The sequence below is a fragment of the Seriola aureovittata genome, chromosome 11 (genome assembly GCF_021018895.1).
Source record: "Seriola aureovittata isolate HTS-2021-v1 ecotype China chromosome 11, ASM2101889v1, whole genome shotgun sequence".
Taxonomy (NCBI): Eukaryota; Metazoa; Chordata; class Actinopteri; order Carangiformes; family Carangidae; genus Seriola; species Seriola aureovittata.
In genome coordinates, this window is record NC_079374.1 from 5,471,034 (window position 1) to 5,492,752 (window position 21,719).

The 21,719-nt window shown below is 44.4% G+C and overlaps 2 protein-coding genes across 5 annotated transcripts in view; one reads left to right on the forward strand and one right to left on the reverse strand.

The window, feature by feature from the left end:
- Positions 1–662: 662 nt before the first annotated feature.
- Positions 663–4,309, forward strand: tsn (translin). The gene is made up of 6 exons (XM_056388747.1): positions 663–845; positions 1,766–1,859; positions 1,953–2,049; positions 2,291–2,406; positions 2,485–2,564; positions 2,736–4,309. The coding sequence occupies exons 1-6, from the start codon at positions 780–782 to the stop codon at positions 2,964–2,966; spliced, it is 684 nt and encodes a 227-aa protein (XP_056244722.1). The 5' UTR covers positions 663–779; the 3' UTR covers positions 2,967–4,309.
- A 72-nt stretch (positions 4,310–4,381) lies between these two features.
- The window catches only part of si:dkey-91i10.2 (uncharacterized protein LOC555224 homolog), a 60,844-nt gene continuing 43,506 nt past the window's right edge, over positions 4,382–21,719 (reverse strand). For 3 of the 4 annotated variants that reach the window (XM_056388740.1, XM_056388742.1, XM_056388743.1), the window contains 6 exons: positions 19,878–21,607; positions 14,550–14,745; positions 12,955–13,159; positions 9,465–10,054; positions 7,790–7,935; positions 4,382–7,478 (listed from right to left, as the gene is read on the reverse strand). In XM_056388740.1, coding sequence (XP_056244715.1) covers positions 6,644–7,478; positions 7,790–7,935; positions 9,465–10,054; positions 12,955–13,159; positions 14,550–14,745; positions 19,878–21,547 — 3,642 coding nt within the window. In that variant the 5' untranslated portion in view covers positions 21,548–21,607 and the 3' untranslated portion in view covers positions 4,382–6,643. The remainder of the gene's footprint in view (positions 7,479–7,789; positions 7,936–9,464; positions 10,055–12,954; positions 13,160–14,549; positions 14,746–19,877; positions 21,608–21,719) is intronic. The other variant, XM_056388744.1, reaches the window with a different exon arrangement.

Consider the following 21,719-nt stretch of genomic DNA (forward strand, 5'->3'; position numbering starts at 1 on the left):
TTTACTTATGTAAATGAAGGATTTTTGAAATAAATTATTTTCATATTGTGGTATTGCTACTTTTACCTTTTCCCCCAGCACCTGGAATTTGACTTTAGGATACATATCTATGAAATGTATGGAGGATCATTTCGACCAGTGAACGTGAACATTAGGAATGATTAAAATAAAATTAAGTCAAAATTAACTGATTTTAAACATAATTATGGGATAATAAGTCAAAATGTTGGTTTGTAAAATAAAGCAATTATGATATATTATGATATGATGTCATAATTTTTAAATTTATGATGGAAAACTGAAATTAAGATTTATTTACTTTCTCATGTTAATTTACTTAGAGTGTTACTGTACCTGGTAAGAGTGCTGTTTTTTTGAAGGCATTGTAGGGTAATATGAGAAGGGTGGTGCTTTGGCTCCGTCAACAGGGTGAATGAGATAATACAGCATCTGTCTGTCTAGATAAAATAAACAGAGGAGTTATCACATTTCTTTCCTGCAAACAATGCTGTTCCTGTTCATGTATTAAACCAATAATTTATAGAAGAATGGGTGCTTTGTTTTTATATTTTCTTTTTTTTTTTATCTCTTCTCATTTTTTTTTCTTCATTTATTCATTTGCAGAAAACACGAAGCGACAACAACGTGACGTCGAGGCGGTGACGTCATCTCCACGCGCCTGTCGAAGCGGCGGGGACGGTTTTCGTGCACGTTGATGTTTTTGTGAATTAGCAGCGTACGGTTCGTCTTCATTGTCGTCAGTTTGACTCTGATCAGAAATGTCTGTCACCGAGATGTTCAGTTACATCCAGGGCTTCCTGAGCGCCGACCAGGACGTCAGAGAGGTATGAATGAACAGCCCGTCAACATTAGCTCTCAGAGACGGTTAGCTAGCTGCTAACGAGCCGAAACCTTGCCAACACACAGTAAACAATTTCTCTCCATAAACTGTTAAAAAATGACAGAGGTCCTGTTCATGAAGCGGCACAGCCTGTAGCGATCGACTGCGATAAATAGCTGTTTAACGCGATTTTATCCAACTTCATAAAAATGCATAATAGACGTGTCACTTAAACTATAATGTAAATTAATGACGCTCTGCTGTCTGCTTGGTTTCTTCTACGCGCGGTCGATTAGGTACAGTGGGTAACGCCAAGCTTCATTTAAAAAATCGTCATTTTAACGCTGTCGTCTTTATCTGACAGTGTATACTTATCGTAACCTAATTTCTCACATTAGACGTGTACGTGCTTTAATTCGGCACATGTGTGAGCGAACACCCATCTCAAAGACCCATATCATGTGTTCATACATGTGAAAATACTCTGCTTAGAGTAATATTTGGTCTGGTCTGGTTAACTATTTAAAATTACATTTAATCTTTCTCCCTAACTGTAGAATCCAAATTGTGGTTTTAAAAGTTTAACTGCTGGACAGAGGATGTCCCCAACCTCATTGAATAGTCAGTCCAGTGTGTTTGTGCTGGAGGTTTCAAGTTTCCACATCACACTTGTATAAAATATATTTACATACTGGACCATAATTTGATTACATACTAGTTTTTATGCTCATAAATACCGTGGGACATGCATGTAACCTCAGATTCCAGGTGAGCACAAAGAAACTCCCCAAAAAGAATTACATTGCATTGACTTGAAGGTGTCAGTGATCCATTAAATGTGTTGTATTGTTAGTACATTATGTTTTACTGACATGTTAGGAGAGATACTCCTATAAACAAAACACTTTTTACATGTTTCTGCAGGATATCCGTAAGGTGGTTCAGACGTTGGAGCAGACTGCTAGAGAAATACTGACAGTTCTCCAAAGTGTCCACCAGCCGACTGGATTCAAAGAAAGTGAGTGTTAAACAGTGTGAACTGTTTTGACTTGTTACTTAATGTTGTTTGAGCCCTCAAATGTGTCCTTCTCTTTTTCCTGTCTGCTACTAGTTCCCAGTAAATGTGCAAAGGCACGCGAGTTGTTCTGCACAGTCCGGACACAAATTGCAGACCTCAAAACAAAATTTCCTGTGGAGCAGTATTACAGGTAAGAGCCACTCGTCACATAATGCTTTTGTGTGCTCGGCTTACAAAGCAAATCAACTCTTGTCTGCTTGTGTCTGTGTCATTGCTTTACTCTTCTTTTTGGCTTGGCTAATATTTCCACAACTTTCTCATGCTTCTATACTATACTCAGGACTCAGAATTGACACTGGGTGGATTATCGCGATGAAATAAAGTAAAGTGTTTCGTCTCCCTCTCTCTGATCTCTCTGGTTTCCCCCTCAGGTTCCATGAACACTGGCGGTTTGTCCTGCAGCGCTTGGCTTTCTTAGCAGCCTTTGTCGTCTACCTGGAGAGTGAAGCTCTTGTGACTCGGGAGGAGGTGGCTCAGATACTTGGCAGTAGGTACCACTTCATGTGTTGGTGTGTAACTGTTACTGAGGGATGTGGCCTGACTCTTGACTCTCTTCACCCCCCAGTTGAGGTGGTGCGAGAGAAAGGCTTTCACCTGGACGTGGAGGACTACCTGGCAGGTGTGCTGATCATGGCTAGTGAACTGGTGAGTTTGTTGTTGTTATATTAAGAACGTACAAATGTTAGAACGATGCTTTGTGTCTCTAATACACCATGACATTTCCAGCTGTAGCATAAGGTGTACCAAGTAAAAAGTAATAGGATCATTATATGTGTAAGCTAAGTAACTGTTCAATTCGTGCTGTGGTTTTTTCAGTCACGGTTGGCGGTAAACAGCGTCACAGCCGGAGACTACAACCGGCCGCTCCGCATCTCCAACTTCATCAATGAGCTGGACTCGGGCTTCCGCCTGCTCAACCTGAAGAACGACCCGCTGCGGAAGCGCTACGACGGCCTCAAGTACGACGTGAAGAAGATCGAGGAGGTGGTGTACGACCTGTCCATCCGTGGCCTGGCCAAGGAGTCCGAGTCTGGCGGGGACAAGTAAAGCTGGGAGGCGGTGATTGGCTGTGGGAGATGGAGGAGGGCGCAGTAGCTACCCCGGGCTGGAACCTCTCCACGGCTGCTGCAGATCGGAGACCTTACCCCACCTGGAAGGCAAGACCCAGGGATCTGCCTGAGGTGCCATCAGCCTAGGACAGACTGTGTGAGTGCGCGGATGAATATGTGTGTGTCTGTGTGAATGTATGCATGAGAGGTGCTTCAGGTGGATGGCAGTCTGTCAGAAGGGTGGCAGAGAAGGTGCCAGAGTTTGACACCCTCGTTCGGAGGCTTAAGATCGAAGGTTTGGTTTGTTGCTGGTTGTTGGATATCCGTGTTCACAGCTTCATCTGATGCATCTGTTATTGTTTCCCTGAGTTGGTTTTGCAAAGGTTTCATCTAATTTGCAACAGTCGACTTTCTTTGTTTTTGAATTATAGTAAATTGATGTTTAATTCATTCAAGAAGACAGGCGGAGATCGCCCACAGTGCTCCTGCCGTGCAGAGCTTACTTTCCGTGGTGGTTTGTGTTTATTTACAAAAATATCATAAAGCAAAAAAAAAAAAGAAAACGTAAAATGTGTTCGTGTTGTTCAACAGACGAGTCGACGCCTTGTGATATTTCTTAGGAGTCTGAATTATTGTCAAAAAATGGGTGCATCCAATCAGAGATCCAGGAGTCTAATTCAGGAAGAAAGTAAGTGATGCAACAATCAGACGATTAAATCTACAATCCAAAATGTAAAATACATTTTACAGCATCTCACCAGATCTGGATCTTTTCTGACTTTTGTTAAAAAGTCTCTGTTTGGATTTTGGTCATTATTATCTGACCTGAATACACAGGATTTTTTTTTTTATAAATGAGGCTACAGGAGAGGAAGAGCCAAAGAAAAGACAAAGATGCACTTCACATGATATAAAGCTACTCCGTGATTAGTTAGATTTCTTTTCTTTTCAACAGCAAGGAACCCCTTGCAGAACAGTGCCAATGAATATGTCTCTTGAGCCTTTTGAATATTTTGGATGTCGAGTGATGAAGCTTTCTCTGGAGATCCGTGAGCAAAATTACAAAATAGTCAGAATGTCATGTACTGCATGTTCTATGTTTACTGTTTTTTCACTTAAGGAAATGTCTTGAAGGTTTGTTTCTACTGTCAGCATCCAAGCTTCTGTTTGCCTCTTTACTGTAGTGGAGCTGAACTGTATTTTATAGAAATATTTCACTTTCAAACTCTTGCATCTTGTGTTTTTGTTTCGTGGAGTAATAAGTGCATTCCACTTGTACCGTTTGTGTTTCTGTCTTTGAATCAGTTGTTCTACAGTTGCTTAAAAATGACTGTAAATATATTCTGCGTTCTATGTTTCAAGCTTCGCCAGATTTTGCAAATGAACAAATCGCTCAGAAGGACGCGAGCAAGGTTGTCGTTTAAAATATTTTAATAGAATTCATTGGGGAAATAATACATCAGGCCTTTCAAACGCAAATGAGAAAAGGGGAAATAATGGTATGCGACTCATACAAAGCAGTCTTGGTTTTGTTTTTTTTTTCCCCACATATTGGAAGGGTTAATCTGAAACAGCGTCCTCCCAACAGCCCAGGAGTGTTGGTGTGGAGTTGAGCAGCCCCGCCCTCCCAAAACACAGTGATTCGCTACCTCTTCTAGTGCTACTTCATTGCAAACAAAACAGCGTCGGTCTTAAATAGTGGTTTTGGTTTGATGACTGGATCAACTGTATTGTCTCGAGACGCTGAAATCAGCTTTTGTCGACAAGATTTCCTTCCAACGTGAAGAATTGTGATCAAACAAGACCGCGTAACATATTTTTTACCAGCAGCTACACAGAGTGTTGTATTACTGAATCAGAATAAAGTGCATTAAACAAAAATAAAGCCTTCATAAATAAACACACAATCAGGAGAAGTAAAAACACACTAAAAAAAAAAAAAAAAAAAAAATAGGAGATCAGGTGATCACACGTCACCAGCAGCCAGGGACCGTCAGAGGAATAATGATATTGCCTGTAAATTGATCTCAACGGAGCGCCAGCAGAGGGCAGTCTAGTCCACATGTCGGAGATAAAAGCTACTGTAAGGGATTGGAAATATTTCAGTCAGCTTCAACTTAACAGTAATCAAGGCACAACAACTCATTGCTACGTCACATTATTAAGACAGTTAAAACCATGTTATGAACGGATGGTTTTTGTTTTGTTATTGTTTTGAGGAGAGTTCATCAAGAAATTTTTGTGACCCCACTGGAGATTTTATGTCATGTCATCATGCCAGTTTAAAAATAGATTTTTTTTTTTTTTTTTTTGCTTTCTACTTTTAGGGTCATGAAATAGTCACATATTTCCAACCTATATTATTTATATATGGAAATATATACTGAAATGATAAGTCAGTAGATAGTGCATTGACTCAAAGTCAGCAATATTTATTTAAAACTGCCAAAAAAAAAAAAAAAATAGCTGGTTCCAGTTTCTCAAATAATGCTTGTATAATTGTAAATTAAATAACTTTGGGGTTTGGACTGTTGGTTGGACAAAACAAAAAATTAAAAGACTCCTTTGGCTCTCGTAATTTGAGAATACCATTTTCCATTACTTTTGGATATTTTGTAGAACAAACAAATATCAATGTATCTGAACCAAAACCCCAGGTGGAAAAACTCTGCACTTAACACACAGTGAGGGAAAGTGTAGTGTTTGACTTTACCTATTTGGCATGATGTTAACTAACACACAGTAGATTGACTAGACTTCTCACAAACTTATGAGACTTCCTTAGTGTTAGGATGACGAGGGAAGGCAACAAACATGATCGGATTTGAGACTTCAGTTGAATCAGCCGCGTGAAACTCAACATGAAACACGGCGCTCATTGAAGCAGGATAAACACCTGAACGGCAAAAAGGAAACCTTGGGGGAAATGAAATGCATATACAGTAGCTACTTCTTTTGAAAACTGGCAGAGGTTATTGCTGTTACGTGAGTTCTCATTTCAACACAGTGATACAGGAGGTCTGTTCAGCCTGTTAAGAGAGGCTCTGCTCAACTGCATCTCTGGCAGTGAAAGTTGCTCTGCCGCCAACGGACAGCAGAGGGCGGCACAGACAGGAGAGGGCAGTGACAACAAACAGAAACCACTGGACAATGCTCTTGACCACATCTCTACCGTTACATACCAAAACAAACATTTCCCCCCGCGCAACTGTCTTGTATAAAAAAAAAAAAAAAAAATGACATTACAATTCTTCTTTTTGCAGTCAGTTACGTTCAGTCATGCTATTCAACAGACACGCCTTATTCACTGAAAACACGGCTCTCTTTCTCCAAGAGCAAACAGTCTTTACAATCAAGGCTGACGAGCACAGCCCAAGTTTTTTTGGTTGTCCAAGAATCTGATATTTTTTTTCATGTAACGGCTTTAAATTAAATCTTCATACGTTAACTTCATGACATGTGGTGCACTTATAGCTCTGTAAGAAAAAAAGTGCTTGATCTTTCTCTAACTTACCCTCAAGAGACTCTGAGAAAGATTTTTTTTTTAACTGAAATCTCACACGTTATAACAGTGGTGTCACTCAGAAATGTTTCTTGTTGTCAGCTGATTTTGCAGTAGAAGGATTCAGGTTATTTACAGTGTAACAAAGAACGGGGGGAGGGGTGGGTTTGGTCTCAGGAGCGGGTCTGGTTTGTGTTGATCATGATGTTGGGCAAAGCATTGCGTCTTTTCCTCCAGGTGCCCAAGTCTCGAGTGTATCTCTTAATCTGATGGAACCACTGCTGGGTACGAGATTTGTCCGAGGCGCGGAAAACGAAAGACTCCCGTCGAATGTCCAGCACCTCGAATGTGTCCTCGCTGTCCGGATCTGTGGAAACCACACAGTTCCCCAGGCGGATGGGCTCTCTCAGCACGGCGAACTTCCCGCTGCTTTTGTCCTTGATTAGAACCAGCACTCCATCACGAATGCTCTCTCCACCGCCCTCCACCTGATCTCCCCGTGCCCCCAGGTCGTTGCCCTGTCCCGGGGCTTCACCTGCCCGCTGTGTCCTCACCATGAGCAGACTCTGAACATTTTGGAACTTGAGGGCCTTGCTGCCCTTCTTCACCCACTGGCCATCTGCCGGCTGGGACAACTGGAGTGGTCCCTCCATGACGAAGCGCGTGTTTTCTCTCGCCCAGCCCACCGTCTTCATCGACACCTCTCGCATCTCGATGTTGATCACCTCCCGGTTCTTGCGGCTGTCTCGGCGGAATGAGCGCAGGGACCAGGTGACGCCGTTGCCCTCCTGCTTGGTCTTCATGTTGATATGCTCCAGGTGGGACTCCACGCGGCTCTTGGCCTCGCGGAGACGTGCGTAGTCGGGGTGACATTCGGGAGTGACCTTGATGATGCGGCTCAATAAAAGTGGGTATTTGGTCACACGCTGGAGGGGCGCCATGAGGAAGGAGCGCAAGTTCATACGACGCAGTGCTGTGTTGTCGTTCTGGGAAACATCCAGGAAGATTCTGAAAAGAGAAACAGGAAATTGAGATGAAAACAGAGAGATTCGTACGGTCTGTGCATGCCCTCGGAGATCTCTTAAAAAGTTGATTAATACGAATCGCAGGACGGCCTGACTCATGGGTGAGCTGTGGTGCTGTCTAAAAATATGAATCATTGCAGCTCTACTCTTAAAATAGACCTTCTTCTGAATTAGTGATAACCCCCTGTCTTTTCCATTAAGAATTACACAGAACAGCCGTGGCAGGAACTCGAGAAAGCTCCCAGAGTAACTTCGCCATCACAGAAAAGATGAGTCCTTGTGCTTTGTGCATACCGGAGCAGTTCTTTCTCCTTCTCCAGCGTGTTGAGCAAGTTGACCGAGGTGGACTGCTGCAGGCAGTAGGTCTGGAAGGCGGGCAGCATGTTGACGAACTCCAGAAAGATCTCTCCTATGTACACTGTCAGCAGGTCCTCGTCTCCCTGAGGTCAAACCACATGAGAGAAAACGGTCAAGTCTTTTACTGGGAAACAGTTTGTCCCAGCAAGTCATCTGCTGGTACCGTAATAAAAAATTATGTGCATGCAGAATATGTACAGAGTTTATATTTGGCTCTGACGTCATCGCTTCCCTCAAGGATAAACCAAGCTCAGCACAGTGGTGACTTGGGAGTGGCATTTATAACTACTCCCATAAGAGTTTATATCCTCAGAGCCTGCAGGTTACAGCTGGAGTGCTGGAGTTGGGTCTTATGAAATGCTTTATGTGATTACGACAGTTGCAGCATACAGTGGCTTTCAGGTGAGCTCTGTGAAACAGCAGGTGTGATTAAGCAAAGGAGTGACAAACATATTGCAAAGGGTGCATTGGATTGGATGAACTGTGAGTTGCAGTGGGAAGAGTTTCGTGTGAGAGCAGCAGATGTTTTCTAGACATGAGTGTTAGTATTTTGAATCAAGATGGGAGATGGCTAAATCATGGTACAAGAATTTAAAAAAAAAAAAGAAAAAGACTGGTTGACAAAACAAGTTGCTCTTCCAGTATCAGTTGCTTCCAGTTGTCATGGGATTGCAAAAAATATTGAGAGCGTTTAAATGATTTCTTGTCCACATTGGCTTAAAAACTGAGTCACAGCTCACTGTCGACCTTGGAAAAAGTATTTGACCAAATGATTTTACCACAAGGTCCACTCAAATCTGATCAAAAATGCGTCTTGATTCCAGGGAAGATGTAAAACAAGCCGGTTTCTCTTGGAAGTTGTTGAAACTCTCTGACCTTTGAGCCACGTATCAGGAACGTTACAAAATCTGCTTTTTTCATTGAAGTAAAATAGTTGGGATGGGCCCCAATTTAGCAACTAAAGATGCTGAAATACTTTTTTCCTGACCTTCACCAAACCCAACGGTGCTGCACTGCAAGCAAGAGCGAGTTTCACAACCCTCCTTCTGACTTACAAACAGATTGGCTCTACCCTGCATGTCCCACCTTACTACCTTCATTACACTCTTTCTACACTGTTTATTTGAACTGTTCCTAGGTTTAACAAAAAGTCCTTTTGCTCACTGAGCTTGGAGCTCAAGTTCTTGAGTCAGGTCCTGTTGAGGTTTTGAAATCTAGGCTTATCGCCCATCATTTTTTCTCTCTTCTTTGGGCCCTCATGCTTTCACATTACTCCAACTAAAACCTTTGATTCTGTTGATATAGGCTATTAACATTTTTGACAGGGATTTGGTTTGTGTGTGTGAACTTGTGCGTAACCTTGTGGGTTGGATGTGTATAGAGAATCCTTGGGTTATATTGCATTAGAAAGTTGAAATAATCTCAGATTGTTTCAATGTTTTGTTAATATGAACATCTTTGCATTGTACTGTGGGTATTTGCCCTCAAAAGAAAGCATGCCGTTCAATGTCTTTATAAATGTGACCCTGAAGGTGAATTATGTAACACCAGCAGCTTAACAGCATTGAAAATCTGCAAAATATGACCACCAATATGACAGAGCATGGGTCACCTGGTCAAAGGCCTGGTCGATGCTGTCCTGCAGGTGTTCAGTGAAGCGATCATTGACATCTATCAGCTCCTGAACGTTACCAAACACCACAGTGAGCTGCTCAGCTGTCAGCAGGCCGGCGCTCTGCATGGGGCAATAAAATTCCTCTTTGATGATCCGCAGGTCCTCGCCGTAGCTCGACTCCGTGTTCAGGAACTCCAAGATGGCTTCTTTACGCTCTGTGCGCAGTTTGGAGCAACGTTCACACATGCGCTCTCCTCGCTCTTTGGAGGCTCCGTCCCTCAGTCCACAGTCTGGACAGGGTCTCTGGGCCTCCCAGGCTCTGAGGGAGGCAGAGGGCCTCTTCCAGGTGCGGGACAGCCCCGGGCCGATGCCGCTGTCCACCCGTTCAACCTCTGCTCCCCGGGTTCTGCGGTAACGGCGAGGCTCGCTGTCCTCCTCCTCCCGCTCATCACTCAGACCCACCACACCGCTGTCAGCACTCAGACTGCTGATGGTGCTCCAGCGATGCTGCCCGGACCGAGTCACGCCCAGACCCGCTTGACGCTCCTCACCAGGGGGCTCAGAGCGACCGCGAATTGCTGCTGGAGCTGGGGAGGTGAAGATTCATTAGTGCTTGTGTATTTAGTCTCTACAGACACACACACACACACACACACACATACCATTAATAGCAACCACCCAAATGAACGCCCATTTAATCTGGACTAGTCATTAGTGGCCATGTCAAAATGAAGGAACTATTATAGATATCATCTTACTCCAATAATTAGATCCCTAACCCTCCAGTCAAGGACTTAACCTTTGTTGTCAATACATATCATGTCAATACTGTGTGTGTGTGTGTGTGTGTGTGTGTGTGTGTGTGTGTGTGTGTGTTCGAACCGAGGGACTGTATGTGTTTGCTGAGCTGCTAAGACAAGCTTTCAAATGTTTCATTCAAACACCTGGTTCATTATACATGTGCCATGTTAATTATGTATCAACATGAAACCACTTGATGATAATTCTTTTGCTCTGAGGAAAAATATATTTCTAGCGCATATCCCCTTTATCTGCTGGAAAGAGCAACAAGGTCACCATTAGCATATGCCATATTGACTGACATTCTGTGGCCGGCGTCCAGTGTCAAAGAGCTTCTGTTGACAGCACAGTATTAGCAAGGGAGCTCTGTGTGTATATATATGTGTGTGTGTGTGTGTGTTTGGGTGTTTGGTGGGGGAGGTGAGATGAGGATGGCACTGAGTTGTATAAGAGATGTTAATACAAAACAAATGCAGCTCTTAATAGCCTTAATCTTTTTCAAAATGCGACAGATTGTAAAATGCCGGCTTCAGATGGAGATTCATTCAGAATTTTACGGTGATTCACCTTCCTTGATGAGGGGAGGTGAGGGAGATGTAATGAGGACGTGGAGTTCTGTACAAGTCTAGGGATTTATTAACAGAGCAGACTGGATGTAGTTCCCCACAGGAAGGAAGCATCAAGTCAGAACCGCTGATAAAAAGATGGGATCAAAGCCTGTTTTTGGACAAATTTGTTTTATTATTACTCGCGTGTTTATGTGTTAAGATACTTGATCACATCATGCTGCCCGCGACCCTAAATGGTAGTCACCGCACTCAAGAGGAGCATGGGTTGTTGTAATAACTAAGATTCAATCAAAGTTGTCCAGTGAGATGACTTTTAAAGGAGTTAGTTCTGTTATCGCTACATAGCCAATGTTAGCATTAACAGCTGTTAACATACCAGTCTACTAGAAACTTTGCAAGTTCAACATCAAACTTCATTCCTTTACTTACTTACATACATTCTTTTGCCAAGGACTGTCTCCAACCCTCTTGTTTTGCTTCTATTTCTATCACTTCTTTTCTACTACTGAACTTAGCATGCTAATCAGCTAACTCAGTCTTGTCACTTTCCGATACCGAGTCACTGTAGCATCCAGGCTGCCGTGAAGCAGTAGAAGCATATCTCATGGGGCTTAATATAACCTCTTGTCTTGTAAAGAGAAATTCCTTAGAGAGGTCTTGTAAGAGATTCCTTACCAGGCCTGGTAAGGAATCAGCTGTTAATGCTAATGCTAGCTGTGTAGCAATAGCAGAACTTACAAATAGCTCCTTTAAGTTAAGTGACTGACAATCAATTACTACCTCTGCCATGAAAGTTATGTGTTTGGACCCCTGTGTTTGTTTGTTTTTTGCCAGCTTGGGCGTGGAAACTTACATACAAAGACCCGGAGATGTGGAATTTGAATGATGTGGGCATTTGCCAGGTAGGGAGGGGCTAACAAAAAGAAATCAAAGAGTTGCATAATGGGAAATGAGGGATTCAGTGTTTTTACAGCTTGAGCCACACTAGGGACTAAAACTCCAAATATATCTCTCTGCTGCTTTGATTTAGATTATTCTTTTGTTCATCTGTCTTTGTAGGTCTCACAATTTTATGGAAATTTAAGACTAAATCACTGGAGTACGCTTTAAACCATAATTGACTTTACACAAGGTTACACAAGGTTCACTTTCCTAAAGCTTGATTGTCTGAAATATATCCAGAGGTAGAGGACAGGTGTGACAGATGTGACTGATGCATCTACATTTAATTTAAGTCACATGTTTTATTCATGGTCAGATTTATGCGATGTCCAAATTATTTAAAACTATAATGAAGAACTGCCCCTTTGTTGCGACATTTGGCATCACTGAGGACTGTCAGACATGTTAGCCTTCACATCTTTATTAGCAAGACGCCATCTTTTACTGGCTTCACGATATTATGTATTCTCTAGAACTGGAGGTTTGAGGTGATGGGAAACTTCTTTGTGAAATGGCAACTTTTTAGAAGCAAAACTCTTCTTCTGTCCCGTCATGCTTCAAGACAATTATTTCATGCTCATTTCCACACTGACAGCTTGTCTGCCACTGTGAATTCTTCTGGAAAACATTTTTGTTTTCATTACTCCTCCTGAAAAGTAATCTGCATAAAACATTTGGGTACATTTTTTTTGTTTTGTTTTTCACTCTTTTCTTATACATGGTTTCCTTTTGGTGTCTACTTGACATAAATGTATGAGCATGAACACATGCAGAAACCAACCACTGAGGTAGCCCTGCAAAATCTCACCAATATGTGATGATTCAGTTACAATGACAATTTGATAATTTTGTAAACATCACCAATCTGCCATTCAGCATAACTGTCCATCACTGTGTGGGTTTTGATGCAGATTTGAATCCAGAAGCAGATTAAAAATTTGTAAACATTTTTATTTCAAATGACAAATTTGACTTGAAATTGTGCGGCCTTGAATTATATCCCTTGGATAATTTGCATCCTGAATACTTTCTAGTTTTATAATATGACATTGCAGCTTCAGTTTTGTCATCATTTGCTCCAAAGTTGCTCAACTGTAACATAAATATTTAATGGATTAATACAGAAAGCATGTCAAACACTTGTTTTGATTGTGACTAAGTTGTCATGCACTCACCACTGTCTCTGTCTCTGTCTCGGCGGTGGCCGTGGAGTCGGGCGGCAGCAGCGATCTTCATCTCCAGCTGTTTGCGCTTGGAGGCGTCGGCTGGCATGGGGTCGCTGTAGTGGGGCCGGAGACGGCACTCGCGCTGCGCCCTCACCGTCTCAGCCAGCTCATAGGCTGCGTCCGAGCTGGAGCGCCTGCAGCCCAGACCGGTGTGCTGCCAGGTGGAAGGACACGTGCGTCAATCAAACTGTCACGTTTCTATAGCAACAGATGAAAAAGGGGCAAGACTCTTCCGAGGAGATAAGGAGAGAGGAATCACAGTTCATGTGTCTGTGCGCGTCTGCGTGAGGAGTTTTCATGTACGATGTCAACATGACTGTCATGACATCATTACATAACAAGTCTTGGTTATCTCTCTGATCCCAGCTTGTAGAACTGACAAGAATCCAAATTTCATACTGAGATACAGCACTGAGCGTCTGCCAAGTCTTGTAATAGACTCTAAACACAACAAGGCCACATATCCAAAAATCTGCTCTTATCACAACTTGAAGCCACCCAGCCTTGAAGATGAGAGACGTCCCCCAAGTGACAATTCAAAGCATCTCCTGGCTTTTTTATTTTTTATTTTTTGAGGTGAAGCGAGGAATTCCCTGACACACTGCAGCATTCTGCGTGGACAAACACTCCTCACGTGGCTTTTAAAATCCTTTTAGGGGTCTATCAAGCCCCTGAGAGTTGACCTGAGGTTGAAAGTTCAAAGGTCAGCACTTTGACATGCAGCTCCTCACCCCAGAGGCATCACCCGCATCCATTGCATTTGATGATATTGGCTTTGCGATGATTACCTCCCTAAATGTTGACAATTCTCTGACAACTAACAGCTACACATGACTGAAAGGCGGAGGAAGGTTTTCATCTCCCTCCACCAGAAGGCAACATGATATACAGCTTGCAGCAATCACATAATACTGAGGAGAATAATTCATGTTCCGCTGAATTATCAAACAGCAGCCCTTACTTTAAGAATGCAGAGGCAGGATCCATTGTGGATTCAAAGCCAAAGAACGAAGCAAGGCTAGAATCGTACGCACCCCGACATCTGTTCTCTAAACTACCTACAGCCTTGTAGCATGCAAGCAAGCAAGATGCGACTCCATGTCAGTCCGGCTCTTCTGTTCTGCAGATGCACAGAGAGGAGCACAAGGCTAGCTGCAGCTGAGGCTGGTGTCAAGCTGCAGAGAGCAGGGAATGAAACGCTGAGTTACCAGCAGCCCGCAGCTGGAGGGGGGCTTAATCCTCTTTTTTTTACTGCACCCTCAGACGTCGAGCTGTTGCTGGAAAACAGAGTGCTGCATGCCTGTTCTTGTCTCAACAAATACCTCTGCATCAGTATGTGAGAGTGATGTGCGTGTGTGTGTATGTGTGTGTGTGTGTGTGTGTCGCAGTCCCCTTGCTTGTCCCTGTCATCCTTGAATACCAATAGATCTAGTGTGTTTCTGCACATTGCGAAGCAACAATGCAAAGCGGCGAGCGAAGACACGCACAGACGACACATTTTAAGACACAGAAAGAGAAGAAAGAAAACGAAAACGAGTCCTTACGCATTCTCCTGCTTCCTCTCTTCCTCCTCCTCCTGCAGGCGTCTCGTCGCCAGCCTCAGCTCCGCAGGCCGTTGCCGACGTTGCCATGGCAACGGCGGAGGGCTGACAGTCGGTCGAGGGGGCGGTGATGTCACAGCCTCCGTGCCGGTCACCTGACAGCCTGACGGGGGCCTCGGCGGAGATCTCTGCACTGCAGCTGGTAAAGAGAGGAGGAGACGGAGGTACGGAGGAGAGAGAGAGAGAGAGAGAGAGAGAGAGAGATGGATGGATGGAGAGAAGGGAGGGAGGGAAAGGGAAGGACAAGGGGAAGAAGAGGAAGGCAAGGAGTGGGAGAGCGAAAGGATGGGAGGCAGAGAAGAGAAGGAGGAGAGGGAGGAGAGTCAGGATGTGAGAGACAGGGAGTAAATGAAGAAAGAGGGAAAGTCAAAGGAGGGAGAGGAGGGTTGAAATTATAATTCTGGCAGAGCTCACTTCTCCTTACAGCACCCCTGCCATTCATTCCACCTAACTCTTCCCTCTCCAGCTCACATGCCTCTCTGCTCCCTGCTGTGCCTCCCTCCACCCGCCCCCCTCCTCTCCCATCATCCTTCTACCCCCACAAACACCAAAATCAATGCCTCTCAAACTCTCTTCAGGAGGACAGTAATTAGACACATCAGTGGACATTAACACCTGAACCCCTGGACCAGAGGGGCGCTGCCTGCACACAACCACACACAAACACACCCAGGCATCATACTTTCCCTTCATTCCTTTGTCTGATAACTGGGGATCCATTCTTGCAGCACACGGCCAACATGTGATCTGAGACACCCCACAAAAGCACACAGGCAGTGACACACACACACACACACACACACACACACACTGAAATTACACCACAGTGAAACCACAAATGCTTGCCCGTGGGGACTTATACATGCATTTGTAAAAACACACAACAGTGCAACACACCCTTCAGAGACAAGACATCTAAGCATCAGAGGCCTCGGGGTTAAGACGCCAACCATGAACCATAATGTGCCCGACTTTTGTCAGGCTGGGGACCTTTGTTGAATTTCATTCCTCATCTCTCTCTCTCTCTCTCTCTCCTCCTTCTCTGTCATCTCTATATTGTCACCAGGCACAAAAATACTCAAAAAATCCTTTTAAGACAGAAGTATTGGCCCGTTTGTGATAGATCCGTCTCAGGATTTGATTTGTTGGCCACTCGGGGGCAGATGAACACCACAAATAACAAAACCTACACTTCTGAACATATTAAGCTCGATGTTGCGTTTGGTGCTGGGCAGGAAGTGTAAACACTGAGGCTGAACAAAACAAATGTGCAATGACACCAACATTGAGCTAAGAGCTAACTAAGCTAAACTAAACTAAGCTAAGCTAAGCTAAGCTAAGATAAATAACTCACACAGGAACTATACTATACTAAACTATACACAGTATATGGATTTTGTTTTTCAACCACTGGCAAGTTTCACGGTCCAACACGCACTAGTGCAAAATAATATATCACTGCTTTGACTGCAAGGAAAAAAAACCCTTGTAACAGCAATTTTAGAGATTATTATATTTTTATTAAAATTAAAAGGCATTTACAGATTTTTCATCGGCTGAGCAGTTTTAATAGGCCCAAGGGTCAAAACCCATAAAAGTCTCAACTATGTCTGTACATTCCTGAAATATTGACTTTTTTTCACAAACTGGTGTATGCAACAACAGATGGGGAGGGTTAGTCTCAGGAGCAGGTTGGGTTAGTTTTGATCATGGCAATGTTACAGTAGTAGCGACACATAAATGTGACACTCAGTGATATTGGCTCCTGTGCTTTTATATGATTTAATGCTGCAGTCTAATGTTGCATGTTATCTCCTCTTTTCTCTTCTTTCCGATGTTTCCTGTCGTGTCCACACAGGACACGACCTTGTTATCATCAGTTAAACTGCTGCTGTTACTGTGGACACTGGTGACATGCATGTTTTCTTTCTGTTCCCCTGTTTGGTGTTTGGTTTGTTTAACGTAGGGCTATCTATATTTTATTAACCAATGTGTCAGCTACTTTTTGATTAAGTGATAAACAAAGTGTAAGAAATATTAGAAATAAGTGAAAAATGTCCATTATCATGTCCCAGAACCCAATTTGATGTTTTTCCATCCAACAGAAACCAAAGATATTAAATTTACACTGATATAAAACTGAGAAAATCAGTAAATCCTCCCACTCGAGCTGCTGCAACTGGCAAATGTTTGCATATTTGCTTGCTAAACGACTTAAACAATTTAACAAATTTATGTAAATCCCCTAATAAATTAAATGCACCAGCACTAGTTTTAACCTCAGCCATGATACTGTATGTAGTTTACTTCGGCCTGTTATGTATCCTCGTGTATCCCTGTGGCGAGATCTCATTATTCTAATGGTTCTTACATAACTCTGTCCATTCTGAGCTCTGTCCCTCCCAACCCAGTTAAAATACTGAGCTCTTTCTGGACATGTCATAAAAACACATTTCTCAGCATCCTTCTGATGCTCTGTGGCACATCAGCACACACACACACACACACACACACACACACACACACACACACACACACATTTCATATTAAAACTACAGCGAACCCTGGCAACCTGTATTATCTCGCATTAGGCTACACATGTAATCAACGAAGCCGACGCAGCAGATCAAAAGTGCTCAAATGCTCAAATTAAACGTGGCATGGCGAGAAGGCAGATATAATTAATACAGTTTTGAGGATACATCTCCAAAGCGCCCAATCGGTTTTCACTTGGACAAACTGTCATTAAAGGCCACTCCCCTCACAGTATTAGCTGTCACACCTCAGATGATGCATGGGAAGTAATAACCTACAGCTTCATTTATCAGGAAACCACTGTATGTGATAGATCACTGCTCAAAACGGTGCAATGTGACACTTAAATTAGCCCGTCTGTCACTTTCACCGATGCATACATCACTCCAATGAATTCAATATATTTCTCTTTGGAAATGGAAAACACTAAAGAAAATACAGTGGATACACGCCTCCCTTGAATGCTACACATAACTGGTGCACCTTTACTGCAGCGTACAATTAACTCTGGTGCTGCTTTAATGCTTCACTCTATTTGTGGTCTATAAAAACCCCTCCCAGGTGTAATAATATGAATATTACTGCGATAATGCAGCACGCGTTGTATTATGCTCCGTGTGCAGGTCTGGCTGCATGATACACTTAAACAAAGAGACTTATTGGTGGAAGTCAAATACCTCAGGGTGCAGAGATCACACAGAATATTGCCATGTTTAATTAATAAATCTTCAAGTATTAGCATTCACTGAGCCTTAGGTTGAATTTAAATCACAAGGGGAGCGCACAGCGTGTTGCATCGTGGGTGCTTTTTGAACATAAAAGATGAATCCACTTGGGATAAACAATGTTGAATGTGAGCTGCTGGAGCTGTTAGGTGGCTCTATAAGGGGACCGCAGTGCTGCTGAAATGACTGGGAGACAATGAATCAACAATTTTGATCATCAATTATTTGTTAAAAAGATTAGTCAAATTCAAAACATGTGCTGCTGTTCTCTGTTTTTATATCATTGCAAAGTGAATTTAGTCTTTAACCATGCTATGTTGGTCGATCCACCACTTCGGTCCAGACTGAAATATCTGAGCAACACTTGGGTGGATTGCCATGAAATGTTGAACAGACATTCGTGGTCTCCAGAGGATGAATCCTAATGACTGTGGTGATTCCCTGACTTCTTCCTCTAGTGCCACCATGAGCTTCACATTAGTGGTTTATGGTGAAATGTTTCAACAGTTATTGAATGGATTATTGTGAAATTTGCTGCCCATGTTCATGCTCCCTTCAGGATGAATTGTAATAACTTTGGTGGTTCTCTTATTTTTCATCCATCACCATCATCATCACCATCATCATCATCATGTCAAACTTTCAATTTGTCCAGTGCTTTGGTTTACGATCAAATGCAAAACTAATAACATTCCCATCAGCCCCAGCTGTTTTTGTGTGTCATTCTAATTTGCAAATGTTTGCAATGGTAAATATCATATCTGCTTAGCATCAGCATGTTAGCATTGTCACTGCGTGCATGTTAGCATGCTGACATTAGCTTTTAGCTCACGGCTGTGCTTAGGAACAGCCTCACAGAGCTGCTAGCAGTGACTGTAGACTCATAGTCTTAGTGCTCATCAGGTTTTAAATCATTTCAAAACATCACAAAAGGCAGTTTTCCCTATCTGATAAATTCTATAGATTAACCGTACAAACAACCTTTAGCTGCAGCCCAAGACTCTCACATATTGAACATGTACTGTTCACAAAGTCTCACACAGCAGTTATTTTTCTGCTTCCTTCATGCAGAGGAGCTTCCGACATCTATCATCCCTTCTAGCAGTGCAAACAAAGGAACAACAGTCAGTGGAGAGTCCTGACAGGCAGGGAAAGACACCGTCTATCTCCCATCTATCACAGCCTGCAGCCTGCAGGGGGTGGAGTTTATATTCTCCAACAGGCTTTATCAAGTAGATCCTCTGTATTCTGGGTCTAATATCTACATCACATAGAGGCCTGGACCCAAATGACACCACAGTGTTGTAAAAAAAAAGAAAAAAAAGAAAAAGAAACACACCCTCCTCTTGTTTGCCCTTGATCAGAATGAACCACAGCGGAGTGAGGCCTGCATTTATTTAGCCAACAGCTGACACAGACAGAGAGAGGAGAGACAGGGAAACAGTGGGTCTGTGGGGACGGTGCTAGTCTTCCAGTCTGTCATGCTTCATGCCAGCCTCCCGCCCACAGCCTCGTCTGCGGAGCCAACACTGTTAGCTCCGACAGCTGTTATCACAATAACTGAGATAAATCGATAACACAACACACGCGGGCTTAAACAGATGGAACTCGCACACACCAGCACAATGCTCTAGAACTGCATAGCACAAACATGGAAGTGTACTTGCATACGCTCCTCTGTTGCTATAGGGCTCAGATCATGTGAACTAAGAGATATACTTTCACCATCAACAAGATTGACTTGATTTAAAAACGATATATTTATTGGTAAAGGTAAATGTCTCATCAGTTCAATGCAGCACAAACTGAAAAAGAAATTAGAATTGAATTAAACTCATCTGTTTTCATTTATCTATGGAGCTGGTTTGTATCCAACTCCACTTGTATCTTGGCAATGGCAGCAGAAGTGATAGCAGCAATAGTTACAAGTAAAAAGATCTGAACACTTCTGACAATAACAAACACATAGACCCCACTCCACCCTCTCCTCCTGCCCCCGTCCCAGACTCACCTCTTCTTGATGAGGTCCAGTGCAGAGCCAATGAGGCCGTCCTTCATCTTGTAAATCTTGGCTCCGTAGCTGGACAGGTCCGTCCCCTCCAGGAGGAGCGCTGGGCAGCAGCTGGAGGGCCGTTCCCAGTTCTCCCTGCTGGGCGGGAAAGGAACCGACCCAGCTGGTTCCAGACTGCTCCTCCTACGCCTGCTGCTCCCATCGTCTCGCCCTGCGGCGGGGGCTTTCTCCTGGGCTGAGCTGGCCAGGGGCTGCAGGGGTGAACGTGGAGACGGGCCCGTGCGGATGGGGGAGTATGTGCTGGAAATGGAGGTGGAGGAGGAGGTGCGATCTTCAGTGCTGTTATTGCTCACAGCGCTGGAAGGGAGTTTTTCTGAGGAGGCGACGGTCTGCAGGCCTTCATCACTGGTGCCTGTCCTTTCACCTGCGCTCTTGGCTCCCTTCACCTCCTCAGGATTTCCCCTCTGCTCTCTGTCTGCTCCATCAGACCCTGCCTGAGGGACAGCGTGATCAGAAGGAGGTAACTCCCTCTCTGATCCAGCTGCATCCTGCGAGTTGGCCTCAGGTTTTCCAGGTGCCACAGAACCCGCTGTGGACTCTTTGCTCTGCTCCCCCTCCTTCTGCCTCATCCTCTTAAACTCCTCGAATGTAGGGATATGAAGGCGTCCCACAGGAGGTCTGCGGCACTCAGAATCTGATCCATTCCTGTTACCTGCAATGTTGTCTGTTGTGCAGGATGTTTTAACCGCTTTCGGGGTGGACGGGGAGCTGTGGAGAGTGAGGTTGGGGCTGCTGTTCTGCCGCCGGAGCTGTAAGCGCCTCAGGACCTCCTGTTTGATCTCCTCTGGGCTGGTGATGCGCATTGTGCACAGCGACCTGGAACCAGCTCCTGTTGAATTCATGTGATGCACACTCTCCCTTTCACTTGGGGTCACCTGAGGCCGCAGTGGGAGGGGCTTCAGAGGCTCAACTGCTGACCTCGCACTCTGGAGGCGGAGTTTCTCCCTCAGCCCTTTCCTTGCATCCCATTCGTCGACACCACCTGGAAACAGCAACTGGGGGAAGAGTGGGAGGTCCTTCCTGGGCAGCCCATGTCGAGGGTAAAATGCCAGGCTCTCCGGGTTAGGTAGCAGTCCATGGGCCCCCACCATGGATCCATCTGGGGGCCCGTCATACCAATGGCTAGTGGATGTGTAGCGTAAAATGAACTCACTGTCCACGCTCCTGTAGGGGGCAGCACTGAACGCACACAGGCCAGAATCTGCCACAGCGTTCCAGTTCAGGTTCTCCATACTCCTGTAAGGCCTGCCGCCGTTGCTTCCTGTGTGGTTGCAGGAGCCCTGGGCCATCCCCTGACCCGGCCCCACCCCCAGAGGGCCCTGCCTGCTGGAGCAGTACCTCAGTCCCAGGTTAGTGAGCAGGGTGCTGCTGTTACACCTGGCCATGAGAGGGAAGTGAGGCCCCTGGACGCCCGGGTAGTGAGGAATGCTGGGTCTGTGTCGGGGGAAGGAGGACAGTGGGTCGGGGGACAGGGGGAGGTTGGCGATGCAGGGCTCCATGTCTATGACAAGGTCGAGGGGAGAGGCGCAGCCAGCAGGAGAGCCGGCGGAGGCTGCGGCGGAGGAGGTGGAGGGGTAGTCACATGGTGGTGGAGGCTTTACGTCTGGCATGGCTGTGGGCTGAGCGAGCGGCACTCGGACACACAGTCAGCAGGTACGAAGATCTGCAGCCTGCAGTGACGAAGACAGGATATATCAAGGTAAGATCTATGCAGACAACAGCTGAGCCTGTGATCGTGGACACGTTGTGTTCTTTTTCTGTTAGTATCAGTATCTACAGAGA